At 30.7% G+C, this 21925-nt stretch overlaps 3 protein-coding genes across 6 annotated transcripts; 2 read left to right on the forward strand and 1 right to left on the reverse strand.

Annotated features, from left to right (window-relative positions):
* Positions 1-1205: 1205 nt before the first annotated feature.
* LOC137819489 (flavonol synthase/flavanone 3-hydroxylase) lies at positions 1206-3378 on the forward strand. Its single transcript, XM_068623358.1, has 3 exons — positions 1206-2036; positions 2691-3030; positions 3119-3378. The coding sequence occupies exons 1-3, from the start codon at positions 1501-1503 to the stop codon at positions 3350-3352; spliced, it is 1110 nt and encodes a 369-aa protein (XP_068479459.1). The 5' UTR covers positions 1206-1500; the 3' UTR covers positions 3353-3378.
* Positions 3379-5726: 2348 nt separating this feature from the next.
* Positions 5727-11411, forward strand: LOC137819324 (protein SAWADEE HOMEODOMAIN HOMOLOG 1-like). 4 transcript variants are annotated; one of them, XM_068623126.1, is made up of 10 exons: positions 5727-5793; positions 6339-6491; positions 6617-6702; positions 6794-6839; positions 6927-7026; positions 7714-7777; positions 8335-8386; positions 9301-9444; positions 10817-10936; positions 11058-11411. In XM_068623126.1, exons 2-10 carry the CDS (start codon positions 6438-6440, stop codon positions 11196-11198), a joined length of 807 nt encoding a protein of 268 aa, XP_068479227.1. In that variant the 5' UTR covers positions 5727-5793; positions 6339-6437; the 3' UTR covers positions 11199-11411. The 4 variants fall into 4 exon arrangements, with proteins under 4 accessions (XP_068479227.1, XP_068479229.1, XP_068479226.1 ...); XM_068623128.1 differs by having other exon boundaries at positions 5757-5793; positions 6344-6491; XM_068623125.1 differs by lacking the exon at positions 5727-5793 and adding an exon at positions 5817-6019.
* A 2797-nt stretch (positions 11412-14208) lies between these two features.
* LOC137818310 (casein kinase 1-like protein HD16) lies at positions 14209-19999 on the reverse strand. Its single transcript, XM_068621645.1, has 16 exons — positions 19127-19999; positions 17690-17818; positions 17530-17603; positions 17364-17433; positions 17168-17226; positions 16995-17066; positions 16693-16787; positions 16531-16597; positions 16310-16439; positions 16020-16238; positions 15748-15881; positions 15320-15494; positions 15062-15152; positions 14816-14973; positions 14526-14714; positions 14209-14429 (listed from the first exon to the last, which is right to left on the reverse strand). Exons 1-16 carry the CDS (start codon positions 19538-19540, stop codon positions 14370-14372), a joined length of 2136 nt encoding a protein of 711 aa, XP_068477746.1. The 5' UTR covers positions 19541-19999; the 3' UTR covers positions 14209-14369.
* Positions 20000-21925: the final 1926 nt, after the last annotated feature.

Genomic DNA, 21925 nt, shown 5'->3' on the forward strand with positions numbered 1-21925 from the left:
ATTAAGTAATTTGAAATAAAAAATTTATATTGTATTATGAATCATATAATCCAAAATATAATGTAAAATTTGTATTTCAAACTACATAATCCAAAATATAACATAAAAAATTATTTTAGAATATAAAATTTCGTATTTTAGACTATATATTTCATAACACAAAAAATACAATATAAATTTTGTATCATGAATTATACAATTTAAAATATAATATAAAATTTGTTTTTTGGATGATAGCATTTAAAATACAATAGCTATTGAAAGTGTGATGCAGAACTTTTTTTTATCAAGAGTGAAATGGTAATTTCACTAACCCATGGGGGTGCAGGCAAAAAATATGGAAGTGTAAAGAGGAAGAAGGTGCCTTGTTTAGATTAGATGCAGCATTACTTTTAGCATTGGATCAAGGAACTTTTGCTTTTTCTTTTTGTTCCACCTTTTTGGTATCCCTTCATTGTCTATCACTTATTTCTAATTTTCAGATTCGTTTAACAATTCTCCGACCATCAACTATTCAACCAATTTTCTTTTTCTTCCTTTCCAAACAACACTTTATAAACTTAGCTTAAATACCACGACAACCAACAAATTAATCGTTTCGCCCATTTTTTACCTACTTTATAACTTCAAACAAATCTTACAATCAAAAAAATTACAGGTAAAACACCACAAATATAAATTTCCAGGTGCAAAATTTTATTCAGTACACACCGATCCGTACAATACTTAAAAGTCCAGCATTCGATTAAGGTCGACCGACACGACTAAATTCATTATGTCTAAATAAAATATCAACAAGACTAATCAACATCAAACATTAGATAATACACTTTTAATCATGATCTAAAATTCTAATCCGATCAAATATCAAAGAGTCCATAATAATCTTGAAAATATACACAAATTTCAAAAATTAGATAAGTCATCTTTCATTATTAATAACACCAAATATAAAAACCAAAATCTTATTAAGACCGTTATTTTATTTTTTTACCATCATAGAACTTAGAGTTTAAGAAAACATTTCGAGAATGCACATGCTAACTACTAAAAAAAGACAAATATAAAAGTTTACATTGAACAAAACCTAGGATGATGTTAATTTTTTTAATTTTATAGTGGAAATGCACAAATCTATGTTTATATTTTTTGACAAAGAAACATTATGGTACTGACACATAAAGTCCCCACAAGAAAAGAAGTAATAATATGTGTTGTTGTTATTATTGGTTTTGTGTGTGAAGTGAAATGATGAGGAACACACTGGTAGCAGGGCTGTAAAGTAAAGGAAGAGAAGCAGTGAGCAAAAAGCAAAACGAAAAAAGGAAAAAGAAACGACGTCGTTATGATTCCCGGAACCTGTGTCGGCGGTAGAAGGGACACGCTATCATCGCTGAACCTTTTTTCATTCGCTTTCCCACCAAAAAAATCTTCATTTCTTCCTTTCAAATAACCAATCTCATTCTCACTATCCTTCTTAATTCATTCATTCATTAATTAATGCTATCGCCGTTTTCGCCAATGCCGGAAATCCACGTCGATTTCCGCGCGCCGCCGCCATCTCCGGTGGCATCCGGCCGGAGATCAACCGTCACCAACGACGACGTTTTGACCGAGTTTCTAGAGGCTTCGCTCCGCGTCCCCGATCTGGTCCTGCCGGACAAGATCTTCCCCAAACAGAAGCACCTCGACGCGCCTCCTGAGGTCGACTTCGTGTCGCTCTGCTTCCACCGCGACGACGCTCTCCGAGACGTCGTTTCCGATTCCCTCAGCAGGATCGGATGCTTCCAGCTTCTCAACCACGGGATACCGTCACAGCTCGTGGACTCCGCCGCCGAGGACGCCGCCGGAGTGTTCCGGGTGCCGCATGCAAAGCGTGCGGCAGCTACTAGGTCGCCGGAGAAGCCGTGGGGGTTCGAGGAGTATCACGCCGGAGAGGAAGAGGAAGAAGGGAGTGAAGAATTCGTGTGGTGCAATGAAGAGGAGTTGAAGTCGAAAATGGAGGGAATTTTGCCCATTGCATATCCAAATTTCAGGTTACAATATATAAATTATAATAATACTACAATATATTATAAATACTATTACACGGAAACAAACAGAGATACAAATATAGATACGTATAATCTCTAAAATATACCATATCAGATTAGATTATCTCTAAAATATACCATATCAGATTAGATTATGAATCTATATATTATATAACTATAAATTATATAAATAGATAATAAAGATTTAGGTCATTAAATATATATTAATTTTTTTTAGAAAAATATGTTTTTCATTATTGATTCGAAAATTTTTTTTCTTTATTTTTATAATTATAATAAAAAATCATATAATAAATTTGAATTTTTATAAAATTAATGTATTTCTTTTTTTAAAAATTGTGTTAGACCCGTGTTAGAATTATCAGAAATCCAACAAATATTTTTTGAATTAGACACTTAACCAATAAATATCATACAAGTACAGTGTTTAGTACGTATGTCCAATACGTATATCCGATACGGACCCGTCATTTAAAAGGAGTGTTCAAGCTTTATAGCGTTTAAGTTTCAGTAATGCATTAACATTAAAATTTGAAAAGCTTTTTAAGTCCAAATAACTTTATTATAAAAGAAAAAAAAATCCCAATAACACCATTAACTTAATTACTAAAGTTTTGAAAGTGTATGAACTTGCAGTGGAAAGATGGAAAAGCTTATGTCAAGCATAGAGATGGTGGCTATGAAAATTTTGGGTGTGATATTGGAAAAGAAGAGTGTAGAAATTGTGGGTGGGAATGAGAAAGGGAATGTTTGTTGCATTTATAAGCATGGTGGTGATAATAGTGGGGATGCATGGGCCAATTCCTTGAAATATGAAGTGATCAGAATGCTGATTAGGGGAACAGAATACTCTCACTCACTGTGCTTCCATGTATGTAATGGTTCTTCAGAGTTTCATGTTTACTCCAAGAAAAGTTGGCTCTCTTTCTGCTCTGACCCAGGTGCCCTTGTAGTCACTGCTGGAGATCAAATTCAGGTGCCTCTCTTGTTGTTTTTAGCTATAATGATGCATCATACATGACAATTACAAAGTATTCACAGAGGTTCATATTGTTTGGCTACAGATACTGAGTGGTGGACAGTACAAAAATGTGATTGGAAGACCAATCTTTAAAGCAGAGGAAGAACAGAGCATTTCAATGGCTTTCCTCTGTTCTGCTCAAAACAAGAAGAAGAAGAACAATTTTGATAGCAATAGAGATAAAACTATTTCACTTTCCCTGCAAGCCATATTGGCTTTAATTCTGCCTCTTGTGTTCCATCTCATCATTCTTGTCTACAAAAAACTTAATCAATGAAAACAAAAATACACATTCACATTAAAGTCTTTCAACTGTTAGATGTAAAATTTCTCTTTCAAGCTTCATTCAGAAAATTATGGATAGCAAGACAAAGCTATCATAACAAGCAAAAACAAATAATTAATATATTTAGATAAATAAAATGAATTATTAAGAATTAAATAAATAGAAGATATTAACTTCGAAATTCATTCTCTCTAGAAATGGTATTTCAATTGATGTATTTATTGCTTTAAATAAATAATTAGTATTATGTTCACAAATAAACTAATATTTTAATAAAAATAATACTAATTAAAAATTAATGATAAAATAAATATAAAATATTATCTTTATATTTTAGGCTTCATTAAATTTTAAGCTCCTTCTAAAATTGACTATTAATTAATATTAATTAATAAATTTTTATCCTAAATTATAATTAGTTTAACTCTAAATTTTGAAAATATTAATTAATATTATTAAGATAGTAATAAAAATTAAATTAGAATAATTACATATTTGTATACGGAATTTACAAATAAAAATATTTATATTTGAGATAAATAAGACAATTATATATATATATATATGCACTAATGTAATTTGAGATTTTTTATGAAAAATTATATATAATATAATTTCTGCAAATTATTTTTAATATTATTGTAATTATTGTTAAATAATTTATTTTCTTATAATAATAAACAAGTATTTTCTGTCTAAACAAAAAAAAAATATAAACATGGTTTACATTTTTATAGAAATATTAATTATAATATATTGGAATCATATGTAATATAAAAATAAAATAAATTTATTTATAATATAAAAAATATTATCTAATTAATCTACTTACTTATTTTATACATTAAAAAATTATTGATTTCTAAATTAGTTTATAATATTAATAAATAATTTCTAAATTGATATTTAATTAGCTACCAAGGTTTTAATAACCAATTATTTAGATTCTAAATTTAGTAGAAAAATCTTGGTAGCAAATTATATACTAATTTAAAAACTATTCATCAATAATATAAACTAATTTAGAAACCAATAATTTTTTTTAGTTTTTAAGATATTATCTAATTTAGTCACTACAACAACTAATTATTTTATGTCTTTAATTAAAATTGATTTCTATTTAATAATTTTATTGTAGTGTTATGTAAAAATAATAATTAACTTAATTAAAAAAATATTATTTGTAATAAACTTTATTCTATTAATGAATATTTTCTATTTTTAACGCTTAACTTATATATAAGCACATTTTAAAAAGTGAGATATTTTTATAGGGTAAAAGGTAGACAAAAGATGTTTAAGGGGATAATATACGTTTTTATTTTTTATTAAATTCTTAAAATATTAAATACGACTAATTTTTGTGTTATTTTTACCTCTTTAGATTTAAATATATATATATTAAGAAGGAAGGATTTATTAGAAGTAGAAATAATATTTTAATTGAATGTTTTTCAGTATGTTCAAATAAATAATTAATATTAATTTGGCATATAAGTTTAAGAAAATATTAACAATACAATAAATTCAAGATTTAGCTTTGAACTTTTAATAAATAATTCTTTGTGAAAATTGTGTGTTTGCTTTAACACATCTTAAAAATAATAATTGTATAAATATAATTTTTTTAATTACTTACAAAGATTCCCATATTAATATTTTTAAACTATTATATTACAAATTTATTTATTTTTCTAATTATTATCACCAACATATCTGGATCGAATTTTAGAGGTGGTTTTCAGTCAACCTTTTAATACAGTTGCTTTAAAATGCTTAAAAATCATAATGAGAAGACTTCCAGCTATTGATAAGACTCAAATGATCAAGTTACTAGAATATTAAAAAGTATGAATGTAGTGTGTTTACATGGAACAATACTTACCTTTTCTTTCGGAATCTTAAAAACATTCTTCGAAAGTTAGTAACACATAATAATTTGTTAAGGGTGTTGAAATATAAAGTATAGTTTATAACTATTTTTTTTTTTGAGTTTGTGCTTAAAAAAATATAACTTTATTCGATTCAATTTATATTTTAAATACTTAAATGATTTTATGTTTTGCACTACAAATTCAGTTTATATTTTAAATACTTAAGTTATTTTTTCTTTTTTACTAACTCATATTCACCACATATAAAAAATGACATATTTTAAGGATATTAAATTTACATTAACCTAAAATCATCATGGGCTAGTAATCATAAATTTTATGACATAATAATGATATTTTATATTGAATAATGGAAAACGATTATTACCAAATTGACAAAAAGTATGTTCTTTTAAAATAAAAAGTAAATCTATAAATAATTTTAAAATTTAAAATTAGTATAAAAATATTTGAAAATCGAATAAAACACTATTTTAGCTATCTTTATGTACATTTCTGTTACTCATTTCTATTTGGTTCAGCAATGCTTACATACAGGTTCTTCCTCCCTTTGTTCTAACAATTTCATTCAGTTCATCTTCAACAAGCTAAATTATTAATTTGTTAATACCATCTTAAAAATAAGATTAATGATAACTTTGACTGGTTAACAAATATGGGGAAAAATTCAATTTTCCTTATAAATTCTTCTTTTTTCACACCAAAATAGAGAGATTGTGTTCTGCATTTTACTTTCATTTTCCACACTGGGGTAGCCCAAAAGGTCAGCAATCTCTTTGCTTTCAATACCCTCTTCTGATGCCGCTGCTAACTGTTGCATAAATTAATCAGTTCAATGTTCTAGGGTTTTGTGAAATATTGTCTCTGTTTTAGGTCTAGCCTTTACTGAATGATATCTGAATTTTAGGCTGTTAATTTTGAACGTGTGATCATTTTTATCTGTTTAATGGTCTTTCTTACTACGGATGATGATAATGATCAAATACAGTGTGGTGTGTGAGGGATTGAGTTTTTCTTTTGTGTTTTGCTGTCTCTGCATTTGAATGGACTCAGAATATGATAGTGACTTCAATCCTTTGTAGAAAAGGTGTGTTGAGACTTTAGAGCAAGCATAAAAGAAAAAGGAGATTTTTTTTTGGCAATTCATCTTTCTCTGGACAAATTTTGTTATCTCTGCAAAGATGGACACATTAGGTTTAACTGAACAGCCATATCCTAAGCTCTCTTCAGATGAGGTAATGACAATATACATTATTGGAATGTTCTTTGTTCTTTATTTGTGCATTGTCATTGCATTATTCCACATTTATTGGCTAATCCTTGCTCTCTTCCTATGCTCTTCCCCCATCCCCACTCCTAGATGCTGGAATTGGAAAGAATATACAAAGATATGGGAGAAAAACCACTTGATCGGAAGTTGTGTCAGGAGATTGCTAAACGTTTTAGGTGAATTAAGTAATATCTTTAGTTTAATTGGGATTTTTTTTGTTCTGGTTGTAAATGATATTCCATTATTTGATTTACCTTAATTTTGTAGTTCCTTGTCAAATGCTGCTGGTAAAACTCCCTTATCATGGCAACAGGTTGTCAAATAAATTTCTTCATCCTTTACGCATATTTCTTATTTATGCTGAGTGTTATAATGTTGTGTTGGTTTTACTGGGTTTTAGGTGGAGCAATGGTTAAAAGATAGGCAGAGAGTATCACAGAATAAAGATAGTTCATCATCCAACCTGCTGCCACTTTCTGCTGATCTTTCAAGTTCAAAAGGTTATTCGTCTTTCCCTTAGACTTTATCATGGCTATAAATTTGTAAGAGGGAGAAATAAAATCCCCAGATGGAATTGGGTAGTTTTTCCTCTGATTTGAATTTTTTGTTTTCTAGAACTAAAGCATTGGATTATGTTCACATTTAAATTTCCCTTGATCTGAAAACTATTTGTTTGAAACCAAAGTCTTCTTATCTTACAGTAATTTTCTTGGGGATTAAGAATTCACTTGATTTGGGTTGAATGCTTCAAATAAATACTGTTATTATCATATGGCTTTCTGAGTTATTTCTAACAATTCTCATGAAACAAAAAGTCACGTGAGCTTAAATTTTTCCTACAAAGGAATTTTAGAGAACAATTATGAGCTTATCCTATTTGATTATTCCACCTTTGTCTTTCACTCGCTCATTCAATGTATGTAGTCTATTTAGCAATTTAATTGTTTTGTTTCCATTCATCTCAAATAAAAACTTCGCAAACTCAGATATAATTAATAGCTTTGTTTTGTATGACTTCTACATAGGTTGTTTTGTCTATTTCTTGTTTAAATCATTTGCATTATATGATATATTTGAAGTACTTTTATTGTACAACCTTGTGATTCGGTACAAAATTACAATTCACGTTTCAAAAAATATCTCATTAATTCGAATCTCGATTTGATAATTTTTGTTCTTAATCTTAGGTACACAAGCTACAGATATCTCGGATTTGGCATTTGAAGCAAGATCTACAAAAGATATTGCATGGTGAGGAATAATTTAATTAATATGCAGCTCTCTTTTCTGAGTTTAGCAATGAAATGGATTATAGGAGAATTATAAGGTGTGGTCTGATTTTTTTTGTTTCTTTCCAATAGGAAAAAGACTGTCCCAAGATACCATGTATCCTCTGTAAAGGGGAAAGCCTTTATGATAGATATCCATTAGTAGTTAGTTAGTTACGGGTCTGTTAGTGTCTTAGTGAGGAGTTAGTTACGGGTCTGTTAGTGTCTTAGTGAGGAGTTAGTAACTTAGATTAGTTGGGAAGGTTGAGATAGTAGAACATATGTTGAGAGAGAAATCATCTTATCATTTTGAGAAAGAATTAGACTTTTATTGTGCGGGGAGAGTCCTCTCTCTCAAATATCTAGGGAAATTTTTTACTTTGTATCTTCTACCCTAGCCTAAAGCTGCTACTACTACATTGCCACCACAATTGGGATCTAAAGTTTATGAAATAAAATTCATTCTACTAAATTACTTTTTTTGTTAGTTTCTTACATACTTTCTGCTCAACATCTTATTTTTACTTTTTTCAATTATAGGCATGATATTGCATTGTTCCTTAACTACAGAGTTCTGTGCACAGGCGAACTTGTAAGATTCTTCTTTATTCTAATTTACGTGTTTTTGGTCGTGAAGAAACTTAGACATTATGTACATAATTTGTAATAAGAAGTGGAATAAATGTTTCTTTCATGCCTGATCATTTTACCTAAAATATTTATCTACAATTTGCTGTTCTATAATTATCTATATACATACATACATCATATATACATACATATATGAGAGAGAGAGAGAGAGGGGTGATGTCATGAGTTTCTAGGTTTTGTATATGTAACATAATGGTTGTGTATGAAGTTTTTCTTCCCTTGCATCTTAAATTGTATGCTATAATATAATACAGCAAGAACAACCTTAGTGAGATTTTTCATGATTAAACAAGTCACCCAACTAATTTCTTTTATTGCTTCATAATTTAAGGTCCTCTATCTCCCCCATCCCTCCTTCCTCGCCAATTGCTATTTCACTTCTTCATCTTGCTGTCTTTGAAACTGTCTCTCCCATCTTTAACTGTCATAAGTATAGTTAAGGTAAGCAAGCGTTGGTGAAAGTTCAAATCCCCCATTCACATTGATTTGATCCTTCTTGCATACACTGTTCCTCTCATCTTTTGGGGTTTTATTAGATAGTTTTTAGAAAATTCGCCCCATTAAAGTAAAATGCTTCTTGAATTTACTTTGTGCTCTTAATGAATACATAATGTTCCAGTGAGATCTATAGAACTAATATTGTATTTAATTGCATTGCATATTGTTGTTAGGGATAGTTTCCTTTCCTTCTTTAGGAAAGACTGAAAAAGTCAGAAAACTTTCCTGTATATGTGGATAGTTTTATATGCCTGTGAACATTGTAAAATTAGCTTGTCATCTTCAAATAACTTTACTGGCTTAGTGCATGTATTTTTTTTTTATATTGTGGACAACCAAATAACTGGTTTTATTTAGGAAGTCCGTGTCCGATATGCTGGATTTGGTAAAGAGCAGGATGAGTGGGTGAACGTGAAACAGGGGGTGCGGGAGAGATCTGTACCATTGGCACCTTCAGAATGTCACAGGGTTCAGGATGGAAATCTTGTACTCTGTTTCTTGGTAAGGGGACCCCGGTATCTTTTACTATGCTTCAATTTATCTTTACGATGTGTTTGCTCAGTAGCCACATGGTATTTAGTAGAAGACTTGTTCACGATTCATTGATCTGTTAATGATTGGATCGGCGATAATTAAATATATGTTTATATACATAGATAGAGACATACATATGTATAAAATTCATGAAGTAATAAACAAGAGTGTTCTTATTGGGGATGAGCTAGAATCGTCTGAGGTGGAACCAAGTAGTGATTCACTAGTAGAAGACTCTCCGACACTCAAGCCAGAGCTTAGAGATATGTTAGTGATAAAGTGAGGAAAGAATGTTGAAGTTGAGATGAATACTCCTTGTGATGGTAATTTATAGACTTTTGGGTCTACGAAAATATCTTAATAATTGATATTCATTACCGGATATCAAGCCGATTCTTGCAGCAACAGAAGTAAGTTACTTCCAGTACATTCATGTTATGCAGATTCTGCATGTGGTTAATTTCCACACTCTTGAGTGGTTATTATATACTCAGTATTTTTCGGTAACCAGGTTTTAGGGTAATGGGCTTCTCTTGAATTTTAGCTTCATTTGCATCTTTGACGAGCTCTTAGAAGTGAGTCATATTTTTACGACTGGTCATGGGTCACGCAAAGTCCGATCTATGACCAATTGTGAAAATATGACTCACTTCTAAGAGCTTGGCAAATATGCAAATGGAGTTAAAACTCAAAAGAAACTCGATTACCCTAAAAGGAGATTTCAGCTTAGGAGACTTGTGTACTACCCAATATTGAAGAATAATGAATAGATAATAACCTCTTGAGAGAGTGAGCATTAACCACCTGCAGAATCCGCATAACACGAATATTCTGGAAGTAACTGACTCCCCATTGCTGCTAGAATCGATTTGATATTTAATAATGGATAACAATTACTGAGATATTTTCGTAGGCCCAAAAGTCTATTAATACCACCACAGGGAGTATTCATTTCAACTTCAATATTTTTTACTCACATATATCTATATTTTTACTGACTTAAGTGTCGGAGAATCTTCTGTATAGTTCATCCCGGTAACAACATTTGGCGCCCACCCAAGACCAAGTTAGATCATATATATGTTTTGTTAGATAAAAGAATCAATATTAATAAAGTAAGATAATAATAAATCATGGGGTAGACGTCAACGTTTAAAATTGTGACTTTCTGTTATACATAGAATAGGTTTTTGATCTGTTCTCCGCTGATTCTGAGATCAACAAGCATCAGTTCTATTCTTAAAATCCGGTCTACAAGTTCTTAAAAATCTATGCATATGATCCCAACTAGGGCATTTATTTTTAGCTACTCCATTAGGCCTTTTTTGTTTTTTCACAGGAACGAGACGATTATGCTCTCTATTGTGATGCTCAAGTTATGAAAATCCAGAGGAGGATACATGATCCAACAGAGTGTACATGTACTTTCATTGTTCGATTTCTCCATGACCACAGTGAGGTGATCTTTGACTTCTTTTCTTCATCATCCCTGAAATGACAATTTCACTCCCTTTTGTGGTCGTTTGTTATGTAAATTTTTCGATATTAACACTTCCTGATGTTGTTTATGTCTTTGCCAGGAAGGAGTTTCTTGGAACAGGTTATGCTGTAGGCCTACTACAGAAGAAGAATCTGTTGTCTACCCAATTCTTACCCTTCATTCCCCCCAAAGTCCCTCTCCTAATTTCTCCCTAAATCCCATAGAGTCCTTGTGGGGATAAAAAGAGCCAACTTTTTCGAATTCCCCTCTTACTTTTGGTTAATGTTTATTGTTTATTTACAGCTTAAGATTGTTACATTTTGATCCAAGAACAAGCCAGGGAACTTTGAATGGCTTCTTTTTTGGTGTATTTTATTTATAATGTTATAAACATAGATTAAAATGCTAAAAACATAGATAAATATCAGTATATTTGTCTGAGATTTTTAGAAAATATTTTGAATTTCAAAAGATTGTGTAGGAAGGAATAGTGTGATCTATTAGATTTAAAAATAAAATCAAAAATCAAAAGATTTTGATATGCCACCTACACCTTTATCCTTTGAAAATTTTATTCTTTGAACAAACTCAATCCAGAATATAGATCTTATGGCTTAAAATTTTAAGGTTTTGAATTTGGGTTTTTTTGTTATGTGCCTGTCTTTATTGCATTCAATGAATACAAAAAGAGTTATCTTAGAAACAGAAAAGGAAGTCTTGCAAAAATTTGTAAACTTTTAAATAATAACAAACTTTTTATAAGTTGGAAGAAATTAATTTAATACTATGGAATTGAATACTATAAAATCTAATTATAACACAAGACTCTTTTATACAAAAATATATTTTAAATTCTATTATTATCAAATATATTAATTTATTGTTCAAAATAATATCAATTACTTGTTTGAAAAAATAAATATATTACATTGAAATTTAGATAGGAAAATAAATATTTTTTATTAAGTGACACCCACTTATTTTTATAATATCTTTATATTGACTAAAAGTTAAATAAAAATTGTGAAACTTAAAAATTAAAACTTGAAATATATATATAAAAAAAAAATTACGAACAAAAAATATATTTGTCATAAATAACATAAGGAAGGTATTACATTATTAAAAATATAAAGAGAGTGAATGTGATTTATTAAAAAAAATATGTCTATTTAAAAACTATAATGAATATAAATGTCATTTTATTAAAATTATAAAAGAAATGAGTATCTATTTCAACACTATAATATTTATTTGATCAATATACAAATATAATCAAACATTCACTTTTTTCCATGAATTTTAATATAATTAATTACAAATTTGTAGAATTACAAACAGTTTTACAATTAAACTTTTGTTACTTTGACTGTGCAACATTAATAAATTCAATAAATTGTATATTATAAAAAGAAGAAAAAATATTAAACAGTTTTATTTTCAACAATATTTTGTATCATAATACTTATACGTTTATTAAAAATAGAAAAATTCAATGTAGAATATTTGTCACAAATATTACATTTAGTCCCAAAAAATAATAAATTGTTGTGTTCAACCATTCATGCCAAAGTTCTTCGTCAAGGATTGAATTTCTTTTCTAATTTCAGTAAATAGTTAAAAGAATTAATTATCTGTAATAATTTTAATTTAAATATATATTGTAATGATACGTAAAATATTAAATGATTGACGCCATTAAAAGAAATGTTTAGTTTTATAAAATAAATTTTATTTACTTATCTTAAATTGAAAATTTAAATATATATTTTAGTCTTTGCAATCTTTAAATATTTATCATCATTTAAGCAACGTTTAAGTAAACTATTTTACATTAGTTTTAAATTATGTAACTATAAAAAAGAAAAGAGTACTAAATAGACATATTTTTTTTTTGTTTAGAGATAAAATCTATATGTGATATATTAAAAAATTACTATATAACTCATTCAGTTTTATAAGATCAAAACTAATATGTAGAAAATAAATTATAACTCGAACTAAAATATAATCATTTAAAAAAAAATACAATATTAGAATAAATTTAATCTAAAACTAAATATAATATATATAATTACCTTATTTATATTAAATAATATAAATATCTTAATTCAATTCCTTTGTTATCTTAAATATATTAATTAATATATTATATTTCTAGCATTTAACTAACAGCTAATAATAATAACTAACAATGATTATAAAATGTTTCAGATTTATAAAAAAAAAAACTCAAATTATTATTCAAGATGCAAAATCTAATCATATAAACCATTTCAAATAACAATTACTAGCTCTAGGACACCCGAAAACAATTATTTCATAATTTAAAATCATATATTCTACAAAAACAACTATTTCACAAAAAAAAAATAGAAAAGCTACAAACGTTCTAATTTAACCAAATATACTGCTACAAATCTAATGTAACAAATATTAATATATTTAACTTTGATCTCAGATGAAAATAAAATAAGAAAAAAAATTAAAATCTAATACAAGAGAACTTACTTTAATTAAAATTATGATCTATTAAAATTCATCATCAATTTATCATCACTTCACTAAGACTCTATTATTAAAAAAATGACAAGAAGCAGCTTTAGAATGTTAAAGAAAAGTCAAAGAAAATTTTAAATAAATAAAAAATAGTAAAAGATAGAAATGAACAACTTACTCCTTAATATTCTAATTTATATATTCAATATAACTTGTAATTTTATTAATTTTTAAAATCAAATATCCATTCTCACAATAATGACTAAAAACAATTATTTCAATTTTTACACAAATAAAACACAGAGAAAAAGAAATGAAAAACCATCAGAATTCATTAGTTTTATAGAATCAAGAGTGTATTTAAGCCAATTTTTGTTCTCATTAACTTCTACAATAATATAAAACTTTAATAAACTCAACAATTGGATCATGTAATTCAATTTTTTTTTATGTTACAAAATTATAATTCGTAATGTCAAAATTAGCAATGAATTATTAAAATTGATTAATAAATAAGTATAATTAATACAAACATTTTAGTTTTCCTCAAATACAACTAAATCTATAAGTATTGTAAAGTTGAAGTTAACATAATTGAAAGAAAATATAAAAACCATATTCTACCTGTGATTCTTTAGTTGTGAGGAGTGAATATTTATTATCCTTATTATATGAATTAATATTATAGTATTGATAATTATAATTAATATTGTTAAATTTAAAAAGTGAAACGGAAAAAGAGTAGAAGAGAGTGATAATAACTTTAACTAATCATTGACATAGAAACAATTTCCACAGGAATGGGAAGCTGGGGTATTTTAGTTCAGATTCTGCTACATACAAATAATTAAAACTTTAGTCATCAAAATTTCTTGGGGCATTATTGCTTCTGAGCTGCAGACGTTTGCAGGGTTCAAGAAACTGTACGTCCGTAGCAAATAGAAGCAATGTAGAGGTTCTTAGCCCACTTCTCCTGCAAAACCAAATGTGTATCATCAGAGAGAGACCTTAAATAACTGTAAAAAGCAAAAGCAAAAGCAAACACAAAAAGTGCATTATTTGATGATACCTTGACATGTGTACTGGGAAAAGCAGAAGTCCTAAGTGTTTCCTGGGTTTCATCTACAGGCTTCCTCCTTGGGACGCTGAGGACAAAAGCAGCTTGGTCCCAAGTTGCAGCAGTAGATGTGATTCTGTAACCGCTATCCCACCGCTTGTGAATCCCCTCACTAGGATACAGAAAGTCTAGTTCAATAACCTGAAATTCAAATTCAAACAACACAACAATGGAAACAACTGTTATTCATGCTATCAAGTTGCATTATGAACTACACATACACTACTGACAGATAAAATGACCTGGTCTGAATATCCTGCACCACGAGACATGACGACTCCCCATCTGGGCCCTGAAGTGGCCATTGAAGTCACGTAAAACCCCTCCCTCCACTTTTTGTTAATCCACTTAAAAGGAAATGAATCACTCACTTTGTATGATTGTTGCACAAACTGTGTGCCTGGAATCCACCAAGATCATAGTCAGCAGCAAAACAATTGAAAATTGGCAATCGACATAGCTGGTATATAAACTTAAGAGGAACTAACCCTTGGACATTACTACTAGCGAGCTCCCATTTGCAGCTCCAGCAATTGCGCTGATGTAGTAACCTAGTTCCCATTGCTCCACAATCCATTCCTTCAGGTAAACCAAAACCGAGTATTCCCAGTTAATAAGCATGCCTTGATATTATATATACTTTCAAACAAATTACTCATTATTGGGTGAATTGTATGTTTGTTGATAATATCATATATGTAAACAATCCACAAATAAAAATATAAAAGCAACAGATTGAAATTTACCTTATGGAGAAAGAAGGGTGAGAGTTCGTAAACTTGGCCAGCGAAACCTGTCCCTGCATCCATGATTAATGCCCATACGTTCTGAGATGAAGCAACACTGCTAATATATAACCCATCCTCGTTTCCTTTCTCAATGTGCTGGGATAACCTTGTATCTGATACATTGTAGTGATATCTGCAACACAACACAATCATTAGTAATGTACAACAACTCCCTTCCATTAATAATTTCAAAAGGTGGATAATTCATAGCATATTACTCCTGTGATTAAAATATGAAATACAGGGTAAGCCAAACATACAACACATCAAATACACACAAAAGGTTGTACAAAACAGATTCCACAAGATCCCTATGCATCAGTTTAAAATGCCGGGAATAGAACATATAAATGACAAAACAAACTTCATGACATGCGAATGTGTACCTTTGTTTCATTGGTCTACGAGCGTTGTAAACACTTATCCACTGGGATGCTGGCAAACCTATACGAATCTTCTTTTTTGGCTGGTCATCGTCCTCTTCTTCCATGGCTAATCGGCCTCTCTTATGACCAATGAGCTTCAGACAACAAAATTAGCAATATCAAGTATCTTAACTACAATCTTTGAATGCATAAAGTAATAACAAGTATATTTACTAAAATCTAGGAATGCATCAACACAACACAAATGTGAAGGGATAACAAAGTTTGTTTACCTTTTGTGCACCTTCTGTATTAATTGGTCTAATATCTGGGTTAGGACCAACAATCCCATCAAATAAAGAAATGTATTTTGCATAATTGGGTTCTTCATCAAACTTTAAGTTCACAACATGTTCAACAAACAGCTTAAAAGGTTGGGGACAAAAGCAGCAAATAATCTCTGGAGATGTTCCCATCTTCTTCTTGCAAACTAGGAAACCTTTGTTTTCTCCCTGATAAAATAACGTTTAAGACCAACATTCTGAACATAAGAATAAAACTAAGTTATTTTAATATGTCCAACCTGGAATCCTTGCCAAGGAAGGCGACCTCGGAGAAGGAAAATCAATGTATATGCAAGAGATTCCAAGTCATCCCTCCTGCTTGCAGTTCTACCTAAATGTGCATGAACACTAGCATAGCGGACTGTGCCTCTGAAAATATTTCCCACATATGTTATTAATACCAATACAGAAAACTGTATAAATACTTTCGTCTACATGATCCAAATTCAATTATAAATACCTAAAAACATCTGGTCTTTGATCATATTCCACATGTGAGCCTGTTGTACTATCCCTCCACTTAGTAGCTGTATGCCCAAAACAGCAAAGGAAGTTTGTAATCTAGCACTGCCAAAATATGTAAATATAATAAATAAAAAGTAAGTTGACAACTATATCATACCTAATCCAAGATCTACAAGGAACAATTTTTTCTCATCAGACGTCCCAGGAGGACCAAGCAGAAAATTTTCAGGCTTCACATCTCCGTGCACATATCTGCCATATATATAGCCATACAGTTTAAGGAACATAATTCCAAGCATTATGAAACATTATACACACACAAATTACTAATGCAACGGAACAGATATAGCTTTACAAGAAATTTTTGGCAAATATTCAATGCTTAAAGGATACAAATACAAAAAAATTATGAAGTATTTGTATATGGAAATTATTCAGTATGGATGGTAAGAAAATTACCCTCGAGAGTGCATTTTTTCCAATATAGATATTGCTTCAATGGCAATGCAAGCAACCATTTCCGTGGACATGCTGGAATTCACAAAAAAACACATTAGCACACCAACTGAAAGATAAAATCAACAACAAAGAATACAATTTTATTCATATATGACATAATTCTAAGGACTTACGCATGAGAGTTATTATTATTCCAAACATCCCACAGGCTAGGTCCCAGTATATCCATAACCTGCACAGATTAATTTCTCAGGTCAAACAAACAAACTTTAACCAAGACAATGTCAAATAAGAGAAATATTGAATCATCCTTCAACATAGTAGTTGTAGTAATGAACAAATAGTCAAGAATAAGATCCAACAACATACCATGACATAATAGTCGCCCTGCCTTCCCTTGTAGTGTACATGAGGCACACCATGACTGCCACCGAGAGTGCTGTGCAAATAACAGGGAAAGAGGAAAATGATGAATGGCATAGCCTAGAAAAAAAGAGAGATGATGACTATAAAAAGGAGACAGAATTGCACTCACTTGTACACTTGCCACTCGTAGGGTGGTCCATAAGTACATCCTTTACTAGTTCTATGCTCAAGTTTTAATGCAACCTGACCAAATAGTTAACAGTGTGAATATCTGAAATTTAAACATAAGAAGTAAAACTTAACATTCAATACGGAAAAGATACACATACCTCGACAGCTCCAGGTCCAGTTCTCTCATTCAAATTTCCACTACAACGTCGTCCAACATATACCTGACCAAATCCACCCTTACCAAGTTTTCTTTCTACTTTATAACAAGGGGAATTACCTACTTGAATCTGTCCACCAAAGAGAACAAAATTAGGATATCAGTATCAGCAGAACATGTTATCATGCATATTTATGCTTCATGATTTACAAGGCTCAATTAGGAAAACTAACAAATATTGATAGATATCCATGACAACACAAGAGAAATGTGAGAAAACTATTAGGGAGGAAAACAATTCATAGGACCCTCTGTGGAGACTGCTGAACAACTGTGTTTTCATAAGCATGCTCTTTTTTAATTTATTGAATGACTTTTCAAACTGCTGGTGTTATACAGACAACTAAACATGCTATTTGGTTTGCATCCACTGCCTCACTCCAACCTTTACTCTGTAACATCGAAGTACGTGCCAGTACGTGCCATTGCACATATAATATACTATTACAAGTGCAAAACTCATAAACCTAAGGTCATGAAATGTAGACTAACTATTAGTGACAGCTAAATTTCGGAAAGTAAAGCCATAAGAGTTAGGATGGCCATCCAAACAAATACATAGAGCATAGACAAACACATACCAACAGAATTAATGCTGACTATTCACGTTACGGTTGAAATAGGATTTTTTTTAATATGTGTGGGTAAATTCTATTGGCAATGGATTCATTCATAGAAGGGATAAAATGAGATCATGTAAAAACCAAACATACAAACAACTGTGCCACTACTAGGATTTTTACCTCATGAGTGTTTGAATGTTAAATGCATTCTACAGATGCAGTAATACACAGCTTATGCGTATTTTAAATGGGTTTATAAGACGTGTCAAAACAGATGCTATGTATTAAATGAAAATCAAAATACAGAGCTCAACCAACGCACGTGAAACCTGTTTTTTCAGAAACAAATAAATTACAAACTAGATGGTAAGTAAGGGAAAATAGAAGACTGCTACACTGCACAGAAACAAACGTGTCAATCATGATTCCCACACCTTACAAATTGTCTATCCATTTTTCAAGAACCGACTTATGAAGTGGTGATCATACATCAGAGCCTGTGCTCCACAATCAAGGCAATCAAGGCACAATCACACTAAAGACTTAACGACGGTAAAGCCTACCACTAAAAAGCCCTAAACAACGTTCCAATAATCTGACCCCAAAATGTCAATGTCAGCCAAACTTAAACGGGCGTTTTCAAAGAAAATGATGTCCTATTTTTTCCTCGCTGGATTACCCTTATCAAGACAAAAATGCCGTTATAACAAAACACCAATTCAAACAACACCCAAGACCTAAATACAAAACTTTCATGATAGAAAGAAACAAACAAAATAGAGAAACGTGATAAAAAAAAAGAATAACGATCAGACCTTCTGAGGAACCTCGGGAGTATTGGCGTCATCTTCAGGACCGGCATTGGCTTTATCATTGCTCCGACCTCCACTGTTATATCCAACCATCTCTTTCTCGCCTACCTCTTCCCTCTCCGCTCCACCCGCGCCAACACCTTCCCCCAATCCCCGATTCTCTTCTTCCTTCGCCGCAACAACTACGTTCTCATTTACCACCACCACCTGCTCCGGCTGGTGCTGCTGTTGCTGCTTGCACTTATTATTTTCGTCGTTGTTGTTGTTACTCTTCGGCACTGCTGCCGCCGCCGCCGCCGCACGCCGCCTCCGGGTCCTCGTCGCAATCGCCTCCCCTTCCGCCGCTGGACCCTGCTGCCGCTCCTGCTGTTTCGCTGCTCCCCGGCCCCTGCTCGCTCCGTTACGAATCACCGGCATCGTTCATCCTTCAAATCTCATCCTCCTCGCGCAAATTCCGACCGAGTAAAAGAAAAAAACGAAATTCTAGAAACCTCCACGTTCCCCAGACGCCGCTTCGCCTCCGATCAAATCCAGACGCGCGAAATTTACCCAATACCTCAAAGAAGTTTCGAGAACCGCGCCGATTTCGCTGAATACCAAAAGCCAAACAGCGAGTGCACAGAGCAAAATGTGACACAAAGCGATACCCGTCTCAAACGATCCACACTATCGAGATTACTTGAATCTGCGCGTGAAGAGATTGTCACGGTCGAATTAGGGTTCCGAAACGATCACGCAGAGAAGGAAGAAGCCATGGACGAGGATGAGAGAGAAAAATAGAGAGAGGGGAAGAAAGCTTTTGAGTACTTGCTGAGACACAGTACACGAGGTTTTTTTTATTTATTTAAAATGTCACTGGTAATAAATTTTTTTGGTGAAACTAAGAAATAATTAATTTTATTATTCAATTTGTTTGGTTTTGCTAACCGTTGATTAGGCTCGATTGGACGGATCGATTTGATTGGAGTTTTTTTAGAATAAGCAAGGTTTTATGGAAATAAAATATTATTAATAATTTGAGAGGGTAGAAAATTAGTGAAAAGTGGTGAGAGTTTGCGATTGAAAGAAGTTTTGGGTTGAGAGGTGGTGCTATTGTAGAGGATCGCCCACGCTTCTTCTCCTGTGGATGCTAACATCTCCACCCTTTATTCCTTGATTGTACGGTATCTATCGTGGGTCCCAATTCAACTCAACCACAATCACTAGGATTTAAAGTTTGACCAAGTTATTGGAGTTTTCCTTTTTCTTAATACTCCACGAATATTTTGGAGTTTTGGTCATCATTTTTAACATTTTTTAAGCAATTTGAATTGTTTTAGAAAGGCTAAAATATTTTTTTTAATAAATTATATAATTTTGTTTTATATCCCAAAAATATATTGGGCAATGTTTTCAATAGGAAAAAAATCATCTCTTTATAACTTGAATATATTTTGTCAGATATTACCTGAATGTTAATTAAAGTATTTTAATAATTAATAACATATCATAATCTCTTGTGACACAACAACAAACTTATTAATCTCTTATTCTATTCTATCTTTAACTTATTTTTCAAAGTTAAAAATTCTATAAATATATGATAATACAACAATAAGTACTCATTCATTATTTAATGTTATAATATATTTTTTATTTTCTTCTATAAAGTTCTTAGCAAGTGAGTATTGAAAAATCTTTTTCATATGGACATTTTTTCAGTTTTTAACAAACAACCTAGCTTCGAAATTTAAAAAAGTTAAGATCAAATCTTTTACATTGTGTTTCTTTTATACGATTGATTAATTATGTTTGGTTGTTTGTTTTAGGGTGAGAACAAGTGAGTGCAACCTATTTTCTTTCTCTCTTACATGTACGCACGATTTGAATCGGGATGATTAGTGTTCATCTCGATTGAAAAATAAAGAAACTTTATGTTTACATCTAGGTGTTTGTAGTTATTAGAGAGATAGAAAAAACAAAGAAAGTGAAAAATGACTTTATGCTAGCTTGTGAAGATTTGTTGAGAAAGATTTTGTTTTTTCCATATTACCCTTCACCTATTATCCTATGTGCCATAACATCAGTGCCATGTGTAAAGTTACATTTTTATTAATTAAAAAAAATACAATTTCAATCACACTCATCACTCACAAACTTTTATAAACTTTTCCTACACTTTTCACACTATTTACCTTAATCCAAACACCCTAACTTTATTTACATTTTTCCTTCAAATTATCTCAAATCCACTTCCTTATTTCCACTCCCTAATTCAAACAAAGAAGTAGTGATTTCAGACCCAAGCCACATAGGCATGAGCAAATTTACCCCAAGTGTCCTTCTTTTATGCACTATTCTTTCACAATGTTGCAATGTTTTTTTTTACCATAATCAATATTGGAGACCAATGTAAACAAATAATAATTGATATGCCTATGTTTTTTACCATAATTGATGTTGCAAATCAGTGCAAGCAAAGTATAATCGATTATGCATATGTTTTAAAGATTGATGTTGAACAACATTCTATTACTAGCATAATCGATTATCCAAATATTTTTAAGTCATAATCAATGTTGGATACCCTTGTATGAATGACATGGATAATTATCCAAATGTTTTTTTATTATTATTATTTGTGTTTAATTTTTTAGTTGCAGCACGTTAAAAAATTTATGTAATATTTTTTTTATAGTATATTTGTATATTTCTATTTAATGTGTTGATGTGTTTATATGAAGGAGACTTGTGTATTATAATTATGTTTATATAAAAAATTATATTATAATTAGCTATACACTTGTTTTTGTGTTTAGTTAT

Source organism: Phaseolus vulgaris, chromosome 10, assembly GCF_000499845.2.
Source record: "Phaseolus vulgaris cultivar G19833 chromosome 10, P. vulgaris v2.0, whole genome shotgun sequence".
Classification (NCBI taxonomy): domain Eukaryota; kingdom Viridiplantae; phylum Streptophyta; class Magnoliopsida; order Fabales; family Fabaceae; genus Phaseolus; species Phaseolus vulgaris.

Coding starts and splice junctions, on each gene's coding strand:
- LOC137819489 (XM_068623358.1), top strand. CDS start 1,501: ATGCTATCGCCGTTTTCGCCAATGCCGGAAATCCACGTCGATTTCCGC. Junction 2,037..2,690: donor ATTGCATATCCAAATTTCAG/GTTACAATATAT, acceptor ATGAACTTGCAG/TGGAAAGATGGAAAAGCTTA. Junction 3,031..3,118: donor CTGCTGGAGATCAAATTCAG/GTGCCTCTCTTG, acceptor GTTTGGCTACAG/ATACTGAGTGGTGGACAGTA.
- LOC137819324 (XM_068623126.1), top strand. CDS start 6,438: ATGGACACATTAGGTTTAACTGAACAGCCATATCCTAAGCTCTCTTCA. Junction 6,840..6,926: donor CTCCCTTATCATGGCAACAG/GTTGTCAAATAA, acceptor ACTGGGTTTTAG/GTGGAGCAATGGTTAAAAGA. Junction 7,778..8,334: donor TCTACAAAAGATATTGCATG/GTGAGGAATAAT, acceptor TTTCAATTATAG/GCATGATATTGCATTGTTCC.
- LOC137818310 (XM_068621645.1), bottom strand. CDS start 19,540: ATGCCGGTGATTCGTAACGGAGCGAGCAGGGGCCGGGGAGCAGCGAAA. Junction 15,153..15,319: donor CACCCTTCTTTCTCCATAAG/GTAAATTTCAAT, acceptor GTTTACCTGAAG/GAATGGATTGTGGAGCAATG. Junction 14,430..14,525: donor TTCCCAGTACACATGTCAAG/GTATCATCAAAT, acceptor TTGGTTTTGCAG/GAGAAGTGGGCTAAGAACCT.